Raw genomic sequence first — 20,129 nt, 5'->3', positions numbered from 1 at the left:
AGCTGTTTAACACGGGTCATGTGACGTCCACACGTCACTGTTGAAATGAGCAGCGACTCTCCTGGTTCACCACTGGCTTTTATTTGAGCATTAATCTAATGCATAGACGTGTAGAGACTCTGAGGCTACAGTGCAGAGCGAGATGCAGACTATGATGCCGCTGGGATGAGTTTGGCTCCGGAGACGGACCTACGGGCGGAAAAATGAAACGGTTTCTTGTGGTCCACGAGACCTCCCGAGACGAGGGAATCCATCGGACTCCGGTCAAATTGAAAAATGTTCATCAAAAAAAAAATGAAGCCGACGCCACTACTCGATGTCGTTGGAGGTTTCCACGCCGGTGCGAAGCTCCTCGGCTGCAGAAGAAGAAGAAGAACCGTGGGAGAGAAGATCGTCAGGAAGTTTACAGGAACTTTAAATGATTCAAAGGTTGAACAAAAGTTTCCACAAGATGGTCGGTGCCAGTGTGACTCATACACGCCACACATTAAAATTTAAAAAAAAGTGTTTTACGAAGACAAGGTCCAGCCTCCAGGATGATGTCATCGATGGCGATGTCGCTTCTCACCGATGATCCTCGCGTGGCTTCGAACACGATCTGCAGCAGGAGGTCAAATGTCAGGTCAGGTGACCTTTCTCACTTCTTGTGTTTCAGAAGATTGTTTAAACGACACATTTAGGCTTCATTTGTAAATGTAAATGTAATACATATTTGCTAGTCACATGTGGGGGTTTAAGGAAATCGACACACTTAAATATTGCAGTATTATTTTTCACAACAGCACTGAATTGATTTTTATAAAATTATTTAAGTTTTTCTTTCCAATCCTGCATTTTCATCAAAGTTATTTTATGGTTTGAATTTCAATAAAATAAGATTGCACATTCAATTCATTTTTGTGCTGTAATTTAACTTACAGCCACTAGATGGCTGTGCAGCAGTCATTACATCCTACGCAGCTAAAGGAACAATTAAATTCCACAAGATCCTGGCAATAACTGAGCTTGAGAGGATACAGTCGACTCCAGCAGCTTCTCCTAGCTGATGTTTGAACATATTTTGGTTTCAAAACAAACAAAATCAGTTACGACTTCGTCAAGAGTCATGTGGTCTGTAAGTTCTGCAACACCAGAGTCAAGTACTCGACAATACTACACACATGTACTCGTTACTACAGTATCACAATATATCGTATTGTTGCCCCTGAATCATGATACGTATTGTTTCGCCTGATTCTCACCTCTAGTCATTTTTCTCAGAATTAGCCTCTCAAAACTTTTAAGTTATTAACAATAAAACTAAAGAGTGTTTCGTCTTCTTGCCTCGTGCTGGCTGTCGCTCTGATACTCCATCGCTGCTCTCAGCCAGGCCACGCTCTGCTCGCCGCTCCGTTGCCACAGCAACGCGCCGCCTCCGTCCTTGTCGAGGCGAACGCTGAGCTGCCCGGTGCCGGAGCCGTACATGTGGTAGAAGAAGCGCAGACACTGAGGCCCCCAGGAGCCCCTCAGAGCGCGGGACCGCAGGCGGACGGTCTGGCCCGGCAGCAGCGGGGAGGCCTCCAGGTGCAGGTAGTTCCCTGTGGGTCAGTGTTTAAAACATCGGTTGCTATGGTGACCAAAGCAAAGGTTGTTCTTATATCGTGGACCCTCACCCAGGCCCGAGGTGTGGTCCCCTCGGGGTCCGGTGTAGGAGGTGGGGGTGGGTCCTCTCCTCAGCTCCCAGTCGCCGTCGTCGCTCTGCTTGTCCTGAGAGTAGCCGCACAGGTCCGCCTCGAAGTCACACTGACCCGGGAGGCTGGACAAGGACGCTGGGGACCAGATGAACAGCCTAAATATATTGTTACCTCTGCCAAGGAGGTCAAGTTCTTGTGAGCCTTCATCTCTCTGGTAGAAAAACAACAAACTTCAAATGGACAGAATTGCCAGGACAGTGACTTTCTTAATGAAGGTCAACGAGCTGATGATTATTGTTCAATTCAATGAAAATTTACATTATTTTCAAACACAGAGCTGAACATCATCAGCTGTTTAATAAAACCTCATCAGCTGTTTAATGATGCCTCATCAGCTATTTGCTAGTCGACTGTATCCTCTCGTCCTAATGAAGCATCATCAGCTGTTTAATAAAACATGATCATTTGTTTACCAACTTAATCAGCTGTCTAATAAAAAGTCATCAGCTGTTAAATGAAACATCAACTGTTTAATGAAACATCATCAGCTGTTTCATGAAACTTAATCAGCTGTTTCATTAAGCCTCATTAGCTGTTTAATGAAACTAAATTGGCTGTTTCATGAAATTTCATCAGCTGTTTAATGAAATGTCATCTGCTGTTTAATGAAACTAAATCAGCTGTTTCATGAAATTTCATCAGCTGTTTAATAAAACGTCATCAGCTGTTTCATATAACTAAATCGGCTGTTTCATGAAGCCTCATCAGCTGTTTAATGACGCTTAATCAGCTGTTTAATGAAACATTATCAGCTGTTTTTTAAAACATCATCAGCTGTTTAAGGAAACATCATCAGCTGTTTAATAAAACGTCATCAGCTGTTTAATGAAACATCATCAGCTGTTTAACAAACCATCATCAGCTGTTTCATGAAACATCATCAGCTGTTTAAAGAAACATCATCTGACGTTTCATGTAATCTAATCAGCTGTTTAATGAAACCTAACTAGCTGTTGAATGAAACGTCATCAGCTGTTTAACGAAACATCATCAGCTGTTTAACAAACCATCATCAGCTGTTTAACAAACCATCATCAGCTGTTTCATGAAACATCATCAGCTGTTTAAAGAAACATCATCAGCCGTTTCATGTAATTTAATCAGCTGTTTAATGAAACCTAACTAGCTGTTGAATGAAACGTCATCAGCTGTTTAATGAACCATCATCAGCTGTTTAATGAAACATCATCAGTTTGGTTGTCCACAGATGTCAAGAAGGTGAATCAAAGGCGAGAGTTTAAATCCCTCACAGCTGTGACGCTGGTGTTTACCTGTGGTGAGGTCACAGTCCCCGAGGCGGACGCTGATGTCGTCCAGGGCGACAGAACCACAGTCCCACAGGCTCCTGCAGGCGCTGACAAACACCACCTGCACACACAGAGGGTCCTTCACACACCACGACACACACATGTTTGACAGTGTTTGTGGTTTCCGGGTCCAAACCCAAACCTGACCTTGGAGGGCTGTGCTGTCTGGAAGGTCACGTCGGTGGCGATCCAGATTCCTCTGGACTTCTCTCCAAGGTTCCAGATGGTCTCGTGGCTGGCGCCGTGCTGCAGGAGAACGCTGAGGGCCTGCTCCGTGTTGTTGTAGTTACCTGCTCACAGACGTGTCATGTGACACACGTGTCCACCTGGCGGCGCTAAAGGCGTGACCCACCTCTGAGAGAGAAGAAGAACCTCAGGCAGTACTTCATGTTGCCGGGAAGAGTCGGACCCACCAGGCGACTCGCATAGCTGGACTGTGAGTTCAGGCGGGACTGGGTCATCATGTAGGAGCCTGATGGATTAAACAAATCACTTTTACGACTGATCTGCTCCTGCTGTGGCTGCTGCCTCCCTGCTGGTGGATCATGATATTGCTGCTTGAAAAGCTAATAACAGGCTTATGGAAGTATGTCAATATTGAATTTAAACTTTGAATTTCCTTATTAAAATGCTAGTTTTTACAAGCATTTTGCATATTTAATAAAAAGATAGATTCAATATTATCTATATTGAAAGGTTACAATTGTTTTTAAGGTTAAATGTGAGTATTTTCAAAATGAATGATTGTTGTTACACACATTATCTAATTCTATGTGAAAAAATAAAAATGTTAAACTCTATGAGAAATAGAAATAATAATACTTTGAAAACATATTCGTATTTTGTCATTAAATTAATCAAAAAGAAAATTAAATATAGAATTATTAAATTCAATTGTATTTTTTAAAGACTAAAAAACAACAACATTTCAATAAATAAATTCAACAATATTCTAAGGTTAAGGTTAAGGTAGAACTTTATTGATCTGAAGTCACTGATGAACTTCCATTAAGTGTTTGAGTAACTATATTTAATGCTGGGTCTAATTACGAGCTGTGACCAAATGTGTTTAAATCTTGACAATATTAAAACATGATTTTGTTGAAGTATTCTGTTGACAAAATATGTGTAAGTAACATAAATTCAAGAATTATTGGCAACAATTCCAAATGGAGAAAATGGCAGAAATAGAAAATAATGTGACGCAAACAAAGAATGTAAACAGCTACAGTATTGATAATTAAAACAGCAATAATTATTATTAATAATAAAGTTGTGACTTTACGTTCAAAAGATCACATGATCAGTTTCATAGTTTTATCTGAATTTATACAGCTTAATCAGACACACTTTGAACAAGTAAATACACTCAATCAATCACCAATAATTGAATGAATATTCTCATTTAATTTAACTTTGAACTAGTTTTGAACCTTTTCATTTGAGTCTTCGATGGTAGTTTGACTTGTGTTTCCTCTTGTCTTACAAGACAGTCGTCGACATATCTCTGTGCTGCGTGCAGTTCTGTGCAGTGTTGCATCATGGGTCACATCTGTTTCTCATATAGACCAAAGCTCCTCTTCATATATCATGTTGTGATTTGTCAGGTTCTGTGCTTCACCTGTGCCCGTGGTGTGATCTCCGTTCCTGAAGATGTTGGGCTTCACGGACACTCTCTTCCAGGAGGAAACCGGTGCCAGGTCCAGCTTGTACTGGCATAAACCCGACTCGAAGTCGCAGTTGGCGATGGAGGGGTCGAAGGTCGGCTCTGTGCGACACACATTGAATGATGTTAACGTCGATGCTGCCGGAAAGGAAGGTTGTGTTCGTGGCTCACCAGTGTCGGTGCTGCAGAACTCTGAGGAGAAGGAAATGTCATCAAGAGCAACACGTCCGCCTCTGGGGCTGTTAAAGGCCACTTCAAAAACCACCTGGACGGAACGACATATGGAAACAGAGTTTATGAACCATAGTGAAGATGCCGTGAAGCCAGATGCTCATCTCACTCAGGAAAATAGAGAAAAAAGACGTTTTAGCTCCTGAATAAAAACCGACCTGGACAGAGTACGGCGCCTTGAGGTCCACCTGAACTGGTATCCACTCTCCAACATCAGCATGCCAGTCATTGGGGCCCTCGGGACCGGCTCTCCACAGCTCCTGGTACTGTCTCAACGGGTCGCGGGTGTAAACCGAGAACAGGTTTCCTCGCTCCTCGCTGCGCTGGTACTGGAAACTCAGGCAGCCGGACATCGGAACCGCCGCCATCGGAGACACCAGTTTGGCAACTTCCTTGAAAGTCTTGGCATAAACCGAGTCCACGTACATGAAGTGACCTTGAAGAGGTGGAGAGAGAAAAACTGTTTTATATTGTTGTTTGATCTTGTTATTCGTCACCTGTGTTTAAACCTTTGCTTCTTCTTATGACAAAATAAATTCATAAATGTTACTTAGAATAAGATAATAATGATGATCATCACTTATTTCTATATACCTAAATACATCTTTCACATATCAATACTTTTTTCTACATGAGATTCATTTGGAATTTAGATAAGTGAACTAATATAAATGGAACACCTGTTTAAAAGTGACGTTATAATGTAAAAATGAGGACTAATAATTTGACAACAGTCAGTAGTTCTATTCCTCCTGAGACTGAAATGTTCACAACAAATTGAAGGCAGATGTTGAGTCGCCTCTCACGCCCAGCAGGGTCTTGTGTTCGAACAGGTCCGACAACTCTAACCACGATAAGTGTAAGAATGGATACAGACGCGACAATCCACCGGCAATGAGTTGGTTTCGGCCGGCCATGAATTTGTGTCAGCTAGTGTCGGTGAGGCTTCATGATACAGTGTTGCAACATTTCTCAGCTCAGTATTTGGCACTTTTAATTTCAAAATAATGTGAGGTTTCATCGAAGTGTAGAGCGACTGCTTTTGAAAACGAGGACACTTTATCGACTGAAACCTCATCAGCTGTTTCATGAAGCCTCGTTGACCAATCGCTAGAGTTAACTAAAGTTCCGTGATCTATTTTGAGACTGAGGTTGAAGATCAGGTCTGTTGGTTAGGTCTGTTGATGAAGCTTCATGAAGCATCGTTTTCAGTGTCCACTAGATGGCACACATTAATTATCTTTGGAGCATTTTCTTTTAGAGCATGAGCGCCACCTAATGGGCTCTGAAAATAAAGGCAATGCTTCATGAAGCTTCATCCACCCATCACTCCCAATAAAAAAATAAAAAACAAAGTTCTATCTAGTTCAAATCTATGTGACGATTATTATTATTACGGTACCTAATGAAAGTATTAGTGACATTTGTAAAGAAAACCATCTTTATTCTCCAAGTTAAATACGGTTTATATTGTTTCTTTGATAGATCATTGAATGATAAGTGGTTCTGCAACAGCACCACTGAGGTATTCAGTTGGTGAATCATCTCTGTTTATTAGAAACTAAAGTTTAAAGATAAAAGTCTATGTAATCCTACATTATTATCATGTGCTGTGACTTCAGAGATATTTTCAAGATGGAATTATAGATAATTGAATGAGGTGAAAGCAACAATAAAAACAGAAAAAACTGAAAAAACGGACTAACAAGTACTTTAAGTTATTCTTAACTTCTCTTGTCATATTTGATTAATGTATAAAATGAAGCTTGTCTTGAGTGATATTCTTTCATTCATTTATTAATTTTCTGTGCTGGGGGGTCTGGAGCCTATCCCAGTTTCTTTGGGCAAGAGGCGGGGGACACCCTGGACAGGACCCCAGTCTGTCGCAGACAAAGACACACAACCATTCATACACACACTCATTCCCATGGACAATTTCCCAGAGTTCCCGATCAACCTGTGTATTGTTTTGGACTGTGGGAGGAAACTGGAGTGCCCGGAGTAAACCCACGCAACACGGGGAGAACGTACAAACTCCACACAGAAAGTGATTAAAAGTCTTAAATATAAATATTTAATTTAATTTTTCGATGCTGAAGATCTCCTCGCGCTCACCTGACTTGTTCTTGTAGGTGTGATCGTCGATCATGTTGTTGTGCAGCAGCTTCCCGCCTCCGCCCCCGACGTACCAGTTGACGTTGGCGTTCCACTGGTTACTGTAGCCGCACAGGTGAGACTCCTCGAAGTCACACTCTGGGAGAAAACACACAAGGTCGACCACAGTTATGGTCACCATTAGTTCCGGTCACATCTAACCGGATCAAGGTTTGGATGGAGTGCTGGAGGTCACTGACCCAGGCAGAATCCCGGTCTGATGTGGATCTCGAACACGGCCACGCTGCTGCCCGGTTCCTCTCCAGGTTTACCCTCGATCACGATCTAATGGGGAACACATGTAGAGGCGCGGACCAATGACTTCACGCCGGGGCCCGAGATACTTCAGCTCAAATGTTAAATACAGGAAATGACATGCCGCTCACGTAACTGCTGTGAGGACATGGAAGTCATTTAGTCGTTATTTAAAATATAAGGCAATTTCACTTTGTCTAATGATAAACAGGGAGTAACTTTATTAGGGATTAAGTTCTTTGTATAATTGGAAACAACAGTAAGATTCTTGCCTCTGTCCCAGAGAATAACAGACTTTTTCAGTTTATTAATAGTTATTATTTCAACTTTTTTAAGTGAATTTATATATATTTTTATCCCTTTTTGTCATATTGATAATTCAAAGCAACTGCAGAACAATTGCTTAATGAAGAAAAAACATTTTCTATCTTATTTTACCCTATATTAATGGTTTTAAGTTGAGTTACAAAGGTAAAATCTCAACTTGCCAAACACAAAAAATGAATAAATAGAGATTAGCAACTTAAAAAGACCGGCAATAATTATGAGTGTTGATGAAGTTTCAATGATTCGGTGTTGCAATTTTCAGAGCTCTGTAGGGGGCGCTCTCGGTTTAAAAATGATGGGAGGTTTCATTGAATCCATCAATTAAAAAGCAGAGAGTGCCCTCTAATGGTTTTTGAAAATAACTGTATCGAACTGTATCATGAAACCTCATCAAAGAACTGCTAGCGTTAGCTTAAGTTCTGCGATCTATTTTGGGAGAGAAGAGCGCCACCTCCTGGGCTCTGAAAAATCTGCTTCATGAAGCTTCATCAATCCATCACTACTGTGAAGTCGCACAGAGGTAGAAGTCGTAGATAACGGATGAGAACACCGACAGTATTCGTGTGAGCAGTAACAATTTCATGCTTCAGACTCGGAGGGTTCGTGAGATAAAAAAACCCAACATGCTCTTCAAGCAGAGGCCCCAGTCCGCCATTATGTAGGTCGCGACCCTGTCAGAGCCGGCTCTGCTTCCACGGATAATCTAAACACATCTCGGACTGTTTCCACTCAGTGTTTTCATAATCAGGCTGGGAGGGAAGGTGTGTGTTTTCTCTCCACTTCAAATGAGAGTCGAACTTGAATTGTCGACCTATATCTTTCATAGCAGGGTCCGGTGTATAAATCTGTGGTCCCCAACCACCGGGAACCTGGTGCCGGTCCACGACTCAGAACAGGCAGAGAAAACACATTATTTAATATACATTGTATTGATTATGAGTGACTGAATCATGTTTTATTTTTGATTCTTTTTTGAATTGATTTTTTTTTATTTTGAAAACAAAAGTAATATTATTATTTAACTCCATTGGACGTTATTTCTGTCATGTTTACTCAAAGATTTAAGTAAAATAGTGTGTAAATATGTAAATAATTACAATCTATACGAGGCCATCTAAGTATCTTTATTCACTTAACGTTTGGTTTTTGCAGGTCGTGCCATTTCCTCTTTGGTGTTGTTAGCAGGAGTGTTGTTTGTGAAAAATAATTTCAGCATTAAATAGGTTTGTGGTGCAAAATCGTTTTTTTAACGACTCCAGGAAATTAAATTTTTGAAATTTCTCTAACATCTCTTTGTCTTAACATGGTCCCCTGGAACATAAACATTGTATTTGCTGCATTTCCCCCCCAATTTTATAGACTTTTAAATAGTTTTTTTAACTTCTAGGAATGCTAACGTGGTCCATCGGGGAAATACATTTGCAGCATTTTTTCCCCCTATTTAAGAGACTTATAAAAAAAGTTTCAACTTCTTCTTTTTCGAGACTACAGAAACATGTTGACAACATTTCTTTGTGTTTTCATGGTCCGCCAGTAAAATAACTGTCACGTTTCCTTTCCTGGGGCTTTTATTTTGTACAGTCTTTTCCTGGGTTTCCTGTGTTTGCGCTGATATCTTGACAGTTCCTGAGCGAGGTGCTTGGCAAGATCCACGGTTATGGACAATCAGGCCAATCAGTGGTGTTGCATGTAGAGTCTGGTCCTGACCTGAGTCGGCGTCAGCATGTCTTCTGTGGACCATCGGTGAACCTCTCTGTAGTTCTGCTTCTTGGACATTATTCTCCTGTTTTTTCCTGTCAGCGCTTTGTGTTCCTTTGGTGAGTTCTGGATTTAATTTTTGCCTTTTGGTGTTTTCTAGTGGAATCGCTTGCTTTAGTTTTCTTGGACATCTGGTTTTTAAGTGGACTCGTTAAAAGACTGAGATTTCGACTCTGAACCTTTGATGCCATCATTTTGTGTGTTACTTTGAATTTTTTGTGTTTATTTAACTGTTTATCGTAAACCACTGCCTGGTAACTTGCTGTCCTTCGCTTCTGGGTTATCTTTGCTGGTTCATTCTTTACATAAACATTGGTTTTGCTGCATTTCTCCCCAAGTTTAGAGACTTAAAAACAATTATTTCCACATCTTTGATACAAATTTTCCAGATTTTTGATACTTTTTGAAAAATTGTGTTTACATGCTCTGCCGAGACATAAACATTGGTTTTGCTCCATTTTTCTCCCAATTTTAGAGTTGTTTTTTTATATATTGAAGAAAAATAATTGTTTTTCCACATTTTTGAGACTTCAGAAAAAAATCTGTATCCTTTCCTTGTGTTGACATGAACTGATAGGCGCTTACTTGCTACACAGGAAGAGAAATATGCTTGTTTAGACCCTTCAACCCTTGAGCATGCTTTTTGTTCAATGGAATTCAGTGATTTCTTTGCTTAAAGAGGTGATGATGAGGTGCAGCAGGGGCAAGAGCAACATTAACAGAAACAACAGATGGTGTAACAATTCCATCACTGACTTTTTCCCTGGTCTAGTTTCTAAAGCCAAGAAAAACCTCCACGACAAGACGATCGACTCAACCTACCCTATAAGGCGCGGAGATGTTCTGCAGGTCCATGCTGGAGACGACCCAGCTATCCGACGGCGACTGGCTGCTCCACAGCGGCCGGTCCAGGCTCTCGCCTTCCGTTCGCTGCAGGACCGCCAGGCTGCCAGAGGCGCTGATCTGGTAGACCAGACGCAGGCAGCTCCACTCCTCCTGCTCCAGATCCGGACTCAACAGGATCCCGGTCGTCCTCGTCCCGGCGCCAGTTTCCTCGCCGTTGTCTCTTAAATCTGTGTCCAAGGCCACGAAACGGCCTGGAAAAAAACCACAATTTTTCATTTTTAATTGAAATGTGTTTTTCATCCAAACGTTCTTGACTGGATCTCATGACTTTAACTCTGTTAACCAGATGTAATCTAGTCTCCTCGCAACAATCACAAATATCTGCTCAACAACGAGTCAGAGTTACACAACTTATAGGTAACGCTGATATTTACAACACCGCGGTTCACGACGGGTGTTTTCCTCATTAAATGAGCAGGTAGCAGATGTTGAAATGAATGATTTCCAGCAGTAAGTTTAGAAGATCGTCCCCATCTCTCATGTGACCTAATTCACATAGAAATGAAGTTAATAGCAAGTCAATAAAAAAACAAACACTGGTTGTTGTTCCCGCACACATGAAGGATAATGAAATAATGAGTTGCAGACCGGGAGATTCAGGAGTTCACTGAAGCATGAAACTAATATGATTATCTTTTGGGGAAATATTGAATTTCCAAACTAGTGAAAGAGTACAAAGAGTTCAGGAAAAGAGGATATTGGTGAATAAACAAGCAGGTCATGGAATATTTATTGAAGCTCAATTCATGATATCAACGTGTGAATTAATCACACTTTGAGCCAAACATCCGGGGGCCACATTAAATGACAACACTGTTTCTGGCTTTTACAACAAAGTAAGAGTAAATACTTTCTCTAATCAAATGTGAAAGTGCTTTACAAAATATTAACCAAAAATGTAAACTTATATTAACAATAAACACTGAAGTGCCTCAACAAACAACCTGGAGCAACATGCAATATCCAGTATCTGTCAGTGTTTCATTTCTTTAACTTTAAACTTTGTTTTAAAGACAAAATGAGTGTAAACATCAGCTTTAAAAGTTGCTGGAGCCTGGTGTGTACTTTCCATTCACTCATTGCTGCCTTTTCGCCGGTTTTGTTGTTACTTTGAAAGCAATGACGAATGTTGCCAACTAGTGGCCGGAGGTTTAATTGCACCAAACAAAAATTCAAACGCCGAGTGTTAATTTAAAAGTAAAACATCGAATGATTGTCTTCTTTGCACACACAATTGAAATATAAACCATTATATAAATTTGAATTAAAATAGAATGTTATTTCAAAGGAAAAAAAGATCTATATTTTCTTACACCCCGATAAAGGACATCATTGTACAACTGGTTGAAATCATTGAGAAAGCTTTGATTATATTCACCGCCAGTTGACTTGAGACCCCTGAACTAAACAGTGTTGCATTTAAAAATAAAACAAATCCCAATTGATATAGTGTGATGTTAAATCCCATCGAAGCATTTCTCACATACATCTTAAGGGTAAGATTGTTCTTTGGGATCGTCCTCTGTTCACATCTAAGGCCATATTTGCAGATGGTAACAGTTACACTTGTGAACGAAGATAAATTAAGCACAAATCGAAGAGTCACAGTTTAAAGCCGCTAAAGTGCATCTGCACGAACGCGAACGCAAGTTTCCTTTGAGGGGGAACATCTGACTACTCTCTCCTCCCATCAGAGAAAAGCTCCTGACTTCTTCTTCTTCTTCTTATGAAGTTCTCTCCTGAAAGGTCTGTCGTTTATTACCGGGGGGGCTGTGGAATGCTGTCGCTACATCATACTGTCACACACACACACACACACACACACACACACACACACACACACACACACACACACACACACACACACACACACACACACACACACACACACACACACACACACACACACACACACACACACACACACACACAGACACACACTCTTTCACATGTATCAAAGCGTTCTAAATCCTCAAATGTTCCATTAACCCTGGTTAATAACGAACAAGCTGATACAATAAATAAAGGGGTGGATGAGCCGCACATGTTTCGAGCAGCTTCAGCGCTTAGTTGAGAACAAAAGCTGCAGTCACAACACTCTGTGTGTCTCCAGGGTGACTGGCACACAAACAACCACACAACTGGACTACGAAACGTTTCACATTAATTTTTGAATCCCAACCAATCAAGGGCGTTAAGATATTAACCAAATATTTAAATATTTTCTACATACTGTCAGTCGCATGAATGAAAGGGAAATCTATCAATATTTTTGGATGTTTTTTCAGACATGGAAAATAAGTTGCTGGTTTGGTCCGCTGGCGGATGATGCAGGCTGGAAAACTGGAGTCAGACTGGTAGCGTACTGTTAGTCAAGACTGTAAATGACTTTCTCAACATGATGCCAAACCATTTGGAATTGTTGAGCTTCAACGAAAATGGTTGTGAATCTACATCCACCTATTGAAATGTCTTTGTTTTTGTTTAAATCTTCAAATAAAGTCGATGCAATATAGTTTAATTCAGATGAATGGAGACTAATTTCAATGTTGATAAGGCGACCCATAAAGATGCCTGTGTTTAAGATAAGATAAGGAACAGAGTTAATCTATTTCAACAATAAGTAGGGCCAGGTATCGATCGAACATTTTCGATAGTGCTACAGATACCAATAACTTCGATTACCTGTTCCTGAACCATATTTTTTTTTCGATACCAATTTCATAAGATCAATTCTACCAAAAAGAACATTAAATTACACATAGTACAAATCTTGAGTTTCATTTTAACAGCCAAGCTGTTTCCTTACAGAAATATTAAAGAACACAGTGCAAAAGAACACTTCCTAAAGTGAAGAATCAACCTGATGTTCACTGCCTTTGTCAGTGAAAAATCCACACATTAACTAGTTTTGATCACGTGTTGGAAGTGAAATTTGGCTCCAAGAGACAAAAGAACTGAAATTATATATAGTCTTCCATTTAAAGTAAAATTGAGGTTGAAGAAAATTGATTCATACGTCCTGTTGAAGACAGTTCGGTTGATAAAAAATTCAAAAGTGCTAAAATATTTTTGCCCCTTGTGTGATTGAGTTTGACACCCATTATTAAGTCTATTGTTGAAGATCAATTACACTCAGGTCTGTTGGACACTTAAGGGTAAGAAAGCAAATGAAGATGAAAGATGATAATGAGGTTAATAAAAGGAAGTGAAAATGACAGGAATAATAAATGAAATAAGATTAAAGACCAGCGACATCAGTGGGAGAACAGAATCCCTGTTTGATGTAGTGAATCAGCCTCGATAAATAATCCCAGAATAATCTTTGATAGGTTCGTCAAACCTGACGTTGACAGGACGCAGATTTGCGTGTGAACGACACATATTGGTATCAGCTGAGAGTTCAAGCTGACAAGAATGCAAGAGTGTGGATTTCACCGATTCCAGATGTTTGCAAGAAGCTGGAATCTGGAAGCAGATGTGCTTCCCCCCGGTCTGGAGCGCAGCATCTCTAAACACCATTGAACCGAGCTTAGATCTACCATCTTTGTGGAGGGTCCAGCTCGCGAAGTCTGCATCCGGAGTGTATTCGCAGGTGTCGGACTCGAAGTCGCAGGATCCTGGCAGCAGCTGCTTGTGGGCTTGGATGGAGGCTTGGAGAGAATGAGCAGGAGAGGACATGGCAAGTATGAATCACGGACACTGGCATGAACAGAAAAAAAGTGTTTTTTTCTCGCACTGATGCCCGAGCAGAACTCACCAGCCAGGGACAGAACGAAGAACAGAAGCATCATCGCCGAACTCTGCGAGTTGTTGTCAAGGTACTGGGGAAAAGTTTGATCCGGAGAAAACTCCGGTTCGAGTGTCTCTGCAGCTCCCTGGCAGAACACTGCAGACGCTGGAGCGCAGGAGGGTGGAGGCGGAGAGGGAGGAGAGAGAGATGGTGAATGATGGTGGGCGAGGGAGAGAGGGAAAACAGTTTGGGGAGGTACGTCTGCAGGAGTATGGGTTCGACCCTCATACATAAAACTCCACAACTGTGAAACTTTCTGAAAAAGGGACTTTTTGTTCCAACATTTTTTCCCTTTTCATAAATCTTTCTTTCCGCTTCTCTTTTGATCATAACCATCAGGTGATTTAACCCCTAACATGCCAAATTCATACCTGGCAAAATATTTATTTGGCAACTTTTTTCATATATAGATTCAGATTGTTTTGATATCATTCAAACATAACATCTAAGGTGCAAAGATGCAACAAAAAAACAGTTGGATAAACATCAAGAGTAAAGGATAAAACAGTAAAACCAAGTCAGAGAAGAATATCGGTATAAATATAATATATAATATAATATATAATAATATATAAAGCATTACAGTTCACGTATGTAATAATCAATAATTTTATAATAATAATAATAATAAATCATTCTAAGTCGTAGTTTAGGTAAAACAAAATCCTTTATTTTCAAACAGGAAACTTCAAGTATATTCCTTTTAAGTTCTAAAATGTACTTCTATCCTGATTATAACTGCTACATATTCGAGTATTCTCAAAAATTATTCAGATGCCTACTTGAATACACTTTAGGGCTAACTAATACAGTTACGTTATTCTATAAAACAAACATGTCATAAGAATAAAAACCTCAAAAAGACCATTTCAAAAGGCTATACAGTGAGATCACGCACACGAGGACCCAAACAAACCAGCATTTACTCACCAGCGGCCTCTGGTGGTCAAAAAGATAATGTTCCTTATTAAACTCGAGAATTCTATCTCTGTAAAAGTCGCTTTTTCCAATTATTTTCCGGCATGATATGTATTGTACATTTCTTAAAACGGCGGTAGAATTAACAACATTATTTTTTTAAAAAAGGAACTTTTTTTGATACAATTATTATTGATAAAAACGATTTCAACCAGTTTTAAAATGAAAAAAATCCCTACGATTAATAGCAAATGCTTTTGGACCAAATAACCTTGCGGACTCTCCCACTCCCAATCTCCAGAGATAAAGCGGGAACACCCACTGGGAGTTTGGAATGATCAGCCAGCATCAGGGTTCAGACTAACTAATGCAGCTTGTCTCTGATTGACAGCAAATCCTCATTGGCAGCCTTCAGAATGAGTCCTAGGCAGAGATTGATGAGACTGAAGGCAACTTTCATGAAGGATTCTGTGCATCAGTATATATGTAACGTTAACCCTGCACACTCATCTAATTAAATATAGTAAACAGCTCAATAAAATGCATGTTTTCAATAAATATATCTTGAGATAACTTCTGAACAACTTCATTTGGACTTTTCTTATTCAACGTTTTTTTATTTTTTTATCCGCCCATGCAAAACAAATCGAAGCCCTTAAGGACTTCCACGAGAATCTTGACATCTGACTAACCTCAAACACATTAGATCTTGCAACTCATAAGAGAATCATTTCATCGTGTAAACAGAACAACTGGCTCCACTACAGTGGACGGAGAGAATATCTTGAATCTGATCCCATGTTGATCTGAATAAATCCAGCTCCAGTCATCTGCTCGATTTCCTGCTCGTCTTTGAAAAACATGATTCAGCTTCGATAAATGACCTGTAGCTGCCAGAATCACGGGGAAGGGGTGTAAAGGTTCTGCTTTATATTCTGCACAGCTTGAATTTAGGAATGTGGTTCAGTTCAACGACCGTTTGCAGGAAACATTCAAAAAGATTTCTCAGTTGGTTTATGGTTAAAATATACTTAAAAAATAGGATCTTGGAAGAAAAAAAACTCTGAGACGAACATCGATTTATCATGTGACTCATTTCAACACAGCTGTGTTGCACAGATTTTCTTTTTCTTTCCAACTCAGCCACAGATGACATCTGTAGAAAACTGGATTTGCTCCATAGGCTGTAATGGTCTTTTCACAGTCTAAACAATATTGCATATACATTTTACTTCCTCTTGTTTCAACACCCCAATAAAATAAATATTTAAAAGAATGTGTTATTACTAAATAAGCAAAACAAAAAAGAGTTTATTTACTAGAAATGCATATATATATTAACAAATTGTGAGTAGTTAAAATAATTAAAATATAATGTTTTCAACAATACAATGATGTTTTTATAACATCACTTACACAGGAGTTGGCAAATTCAATTTCCTATGAGACGACATTACATGTTGGACATTTTTTTGAGGGGACTTTATATCAAATGAAGAATCAGAAGAAGAAAAAGAGTCTTGACAGGAAAGACTCAAAATAAATAATTCAAAATGTTAAATAGCTAAAGTTGTAATTTTACTTTATATTATTTAATTATATATTGATGTTTAAATATCCACAATATATATATTAAGTAAAGTAAGTAAAGTAAAGTAGTATTTTAAGCGTGTTCAGGAACCATCAGTAGATTCTGATCCACAGACCTCAGAGCCCGAGCTGGGGTGTAAGTCTGGATCAGATCACTGATGGAAGGTCTGACCATGAATAGATCTGAAAGTAAGAACCAGAATTTTAAAGTTGATCCTGAAAGAAACTGGCAGCCAGTGAAGAGTTTTAAGGATCGGGGAAATGTGAGTTCTTCTACTAGAGCGGGTCAGAATTCTCGCTGCAGAGTTTTGTATTAACTGCAGGCGAGACAGATCCTTCTTGTTTAGACACAAACAATAGTCTAAACGAGAAGACACAAACACATGGATTAAAAACTCCAGATCCTGTTGTGACAACATTTTCCTAAATTTAGGGATTTTTCTCAGGTGAAGTAAAGAGTTTTCTGCAGTGTTGAACTAGAATTGTAAATATAATCTATACATAATAATAAAATAAATGTTCTTTTTTATTTATTTTGCAATACAGGAAATACTCAAATAAAGAGTTAAATCAGTAATGAATCATCAAACAATATACATTTTTAGTCATTATAAATAATCATAAGGCTTATGAGTTTAGATAAATACATAGAACTTTATTCTGAGCTCATAAGGGCTGTATTAACACAGGGGGTGGGCTCACGTGGCCCCCAGGGGCCGCATGAAACTGCACTTGTGCAATATGGCTGTAAATATTTCTCACTCTTTTGGTTATTCACGGCTGTAAATCTCAAACACACACAATCCTGGAACCTCAGCACTTAAAGAAATATTTCAAGCTAATTGAAGATAATCTCAGGCTAGAATACAGGGAATTGCACCTGCAACCTGGGAGTGCTTTTGCCTGTTCATGATAAGCTTTAAAAGTGACTGAATAAGAACAGTATATGCAGACATGGAACAGCGTAAATTATTCAAGACTACCCGAAAAAAAAGGGAGAGCAGTGACTCGGTGCGGAAAATATAGGCTGTGTGACATGAATTGTTAGCAGCAGTGAAATGGTCACATGACCTCAAACACACTTGGATGACCTCGTTCTTTACGCCGCGCTCTTCATCGATGCACACACACACACACACACACACACAAAATCGTCCGGATAACACTGTCGAGACTAATCTTTGCGCTTTCATTTACTGATTGGATGCCATGGCGACTACTTCACGCCGTTATCAGCATTCTCCATCACATGCAGTTGTCACGGTAACGGCCGCCCTGACAGATGGATGCACGTGAGCAAGGTGAGAATGTGTTACCCGAGCTTTAATGTCGCGACACAAGCCATTTTACATCATCGATAACAAGCATGAAAATGAAATTGAATGAACGGAACAACATGACGTTTATTTTTAAGGAAATGACGGGATGAACAATAAACAATAACTGAAATATAGATAAATGAGATTAATTGATTATGAGAGCTTAAAGCTTCAGTTGATTCCCAACATAACTGGGGGTCATGACTGAAAGGAAAGGGATTTGTGTGCCAGTTGATTTCTTTCCTTGATATCAAAAATACTTTACTCAACATGGACAGAAGCAAGGACTGTTGAGGTATTTTTTTACTCACCTTGTTTTTCCTCAGAAAGGCCCATGAGAACAGAGACGAGCCGATTTTATCCCCGGATCCACAAGTCAAGAGCCAGGAAAGGGAGGCGTGGAAATCCCAGAAGGAACAGCAACAGTTGCAACCTGGCAACACGGAAGCAAATCAACGTCAGATGGACAAGTGTCACTGTAGACCAGGGGTTTGAAAATCTTTTCCCAAGTGGGCCGGACCGGTGGAGTCATGGCATAATAACATGAATGTACTTCTACGGATTGTTTTGTTGGTTTACAATTTGCTAGTACAAGACAACTCAGGAAATGTCACATAAATGTTAGTAAAATTACAGTATTATTATTAGTAATTTCCACATGTTAAACCTATACAAAACCAAGGTAGAAACTACTACTACTACTAGTTATTTTCAGTCACTGCATTGTATTTGTGTCGACTAAGGGTTAATTATTTTCCGGGTAATCTGTTCTTTTTAGAGTTATAGACAAAAATGTTTGTTCATTTTAATGTAGCGACTGGAGCACAGTTGTCTTCGTCTTCATCTTCGTCCAAAAAGAAACTTAAAAACATCCAAACACCTTCATACTGCTCGTCTGTAACGTCCATTTTTTGTCTATGACTCTAAAAGAAACAGATGACTCTGAAAATAATTAACCCTTAGTCGACATGAAGGTGAGTAGAAAATGAGGGAAGTTTGAATTTTCGGTGAACTATCACTTTAACGATGAAATTAAACAAACCAAACTTATAAGCTAAAGTGGTTTAAATGTTTATAGTAAATCAAATTGTTTTGTGTTAACTTCTTTAAAGTTCAACTAATGTGTTGATTTAATTGTGTCGTAAATAGATGTTAGACTCTATTGTATCATCAGTGTCTGTTTGTACAAAACTCTCTTTTCATTGAAATATTTACATTAGAAAATGATCTTAAGCCCCGCCCACTTAAAACACTTTGTTGTTCTGGAGATTCAATCTGGTTTACCATAACCACACCCACTCCGCTGTGATTGGCCAATCATCACGGTTTGTTGCCGTATGACATCAACCCCCGGATGTCTCCACCTCCAAAGGACTCGTTGTATAAACAAAGTGTGGAGTGATTACAGCTGACTGGAGGAGGAGTGAAGCCATTATTACAGACTCTCTCGTAACCTCTCGTTCGCCCAGATTTCAGACAGGGGAGAACTTTATAAAGTAGTTCAAATCATGGTCATGTTGACAGACTTACTGTATCATTGAGAGGAAGATTCAACATTTGAAACATGTGAGTCAAAAGAGTTGGAGTTTTGCATTAGTTGCCCTTTAAATTCCCACAACACAAAACAAGGCGTCTCATTTTTTAAGTGGAGTTACCAAAGCTCTGCTTGCGCCATCCATCATTAAACCAGTTAGAACAATAGTTTCTTTTGTGAGAAAAACTGCACCTTATTTTTTTTTTTGTACAGTCACACATTAATGGTCCACAAGGGTGAGCTAGTCAGAAATAAAACATCACATATTCAACCCCAATTGTAAAATAAGGTAATAATTTACATAAAACATACGTCCAAAATATGAATTATCATTATTTTCATTCAAATGTTTATGAAATTAAAACTCATTTAAGAGTCATTTATTAGAAATGCTAATTGTTAATGTTAGCTTAGCAAACTAGCATTAATGCTAGCTAACAGCTACATTGAAAGGGTGCGGTGGTTCGGATAAATTATAGATAGTCAATGCAACGTTGACACACACACACCCGCGCGCGCGCGCGCACACACGCACACACGCACACACACACCAGGCAGGAGGAGGAGGAGGAGTGTCGGTGCAGCTCCTCCATCAGCAGCAGCAGCAGCGAGTGTAAAGGCGCTTTGTGCAACCGCTA

The 20,129-nt window shown here is 39.5% G+C and overlaps 1 protein-coding gene across 1 annotated transcript; it reads right to left on the bottom strand.

Moving 5' to 3' along the window:
- Positions 1 to 59: 59 nt before the first annotated feature.
- LOC148079450 (MAM domain-containing protein 2-like) lies at positions 60 to 20,126 on the bottom strand. The gene is made up of 17 exons (XM_087791024.1): positions 20,043 to 20,126; positions 18,269 to 18,390; positions 14,098 to 14,235; positions 13,880 to 13,990; positions 10,254 to 10,528; positions 7,292 to 7,376; positions 7,053 to 7,190; positions 5,096 to 5,373; positions 4,878 to 4,971; positions 4,662 to 4,808; positions 3,393 to 3,512; positions 3,188 to 3,330; positions 3,005 to 3,101; positions 1,653 to 1,808; positions 1,324 to 1,577; positions 514 to 598; positions 60 to 356 (listed from the first exon to the last, which is right to left on the bottom strand). The coding sequence occupies exons 2-17, from the start codon at positions 18,291 to 18,293 to the stop codon at positions 310 to 312; spliced, it is 2,193 nt and encodes a 730-aa protein (XP_087647150.1). The 5' UTR covers positions 18,294 to 18,390; positions 20,043 to 20,126; the 3' UTR covers positions 60 to 309.
- Between the last annotated feature and the right edge of the window lie 3 nt (positions 20,127 to 20,129).

Source organism: Callionymus lyra, chromosome 5, assembly GCF_982586985.1.
Source record: "Callionymus lyra chromosome 5, fCalLyr1.hap1.1, whole genome shotgun sequence".
Taxonomy (NCBI): Eukaryota; Metazoa; Chordata; class Actinopteri; order Syngnathiformes; family Callionymidae; genus Callionymus; species Callionymus lyra.
This window is presented reverse-complemented; position numbering and strand designations above follow the sequence as displayed.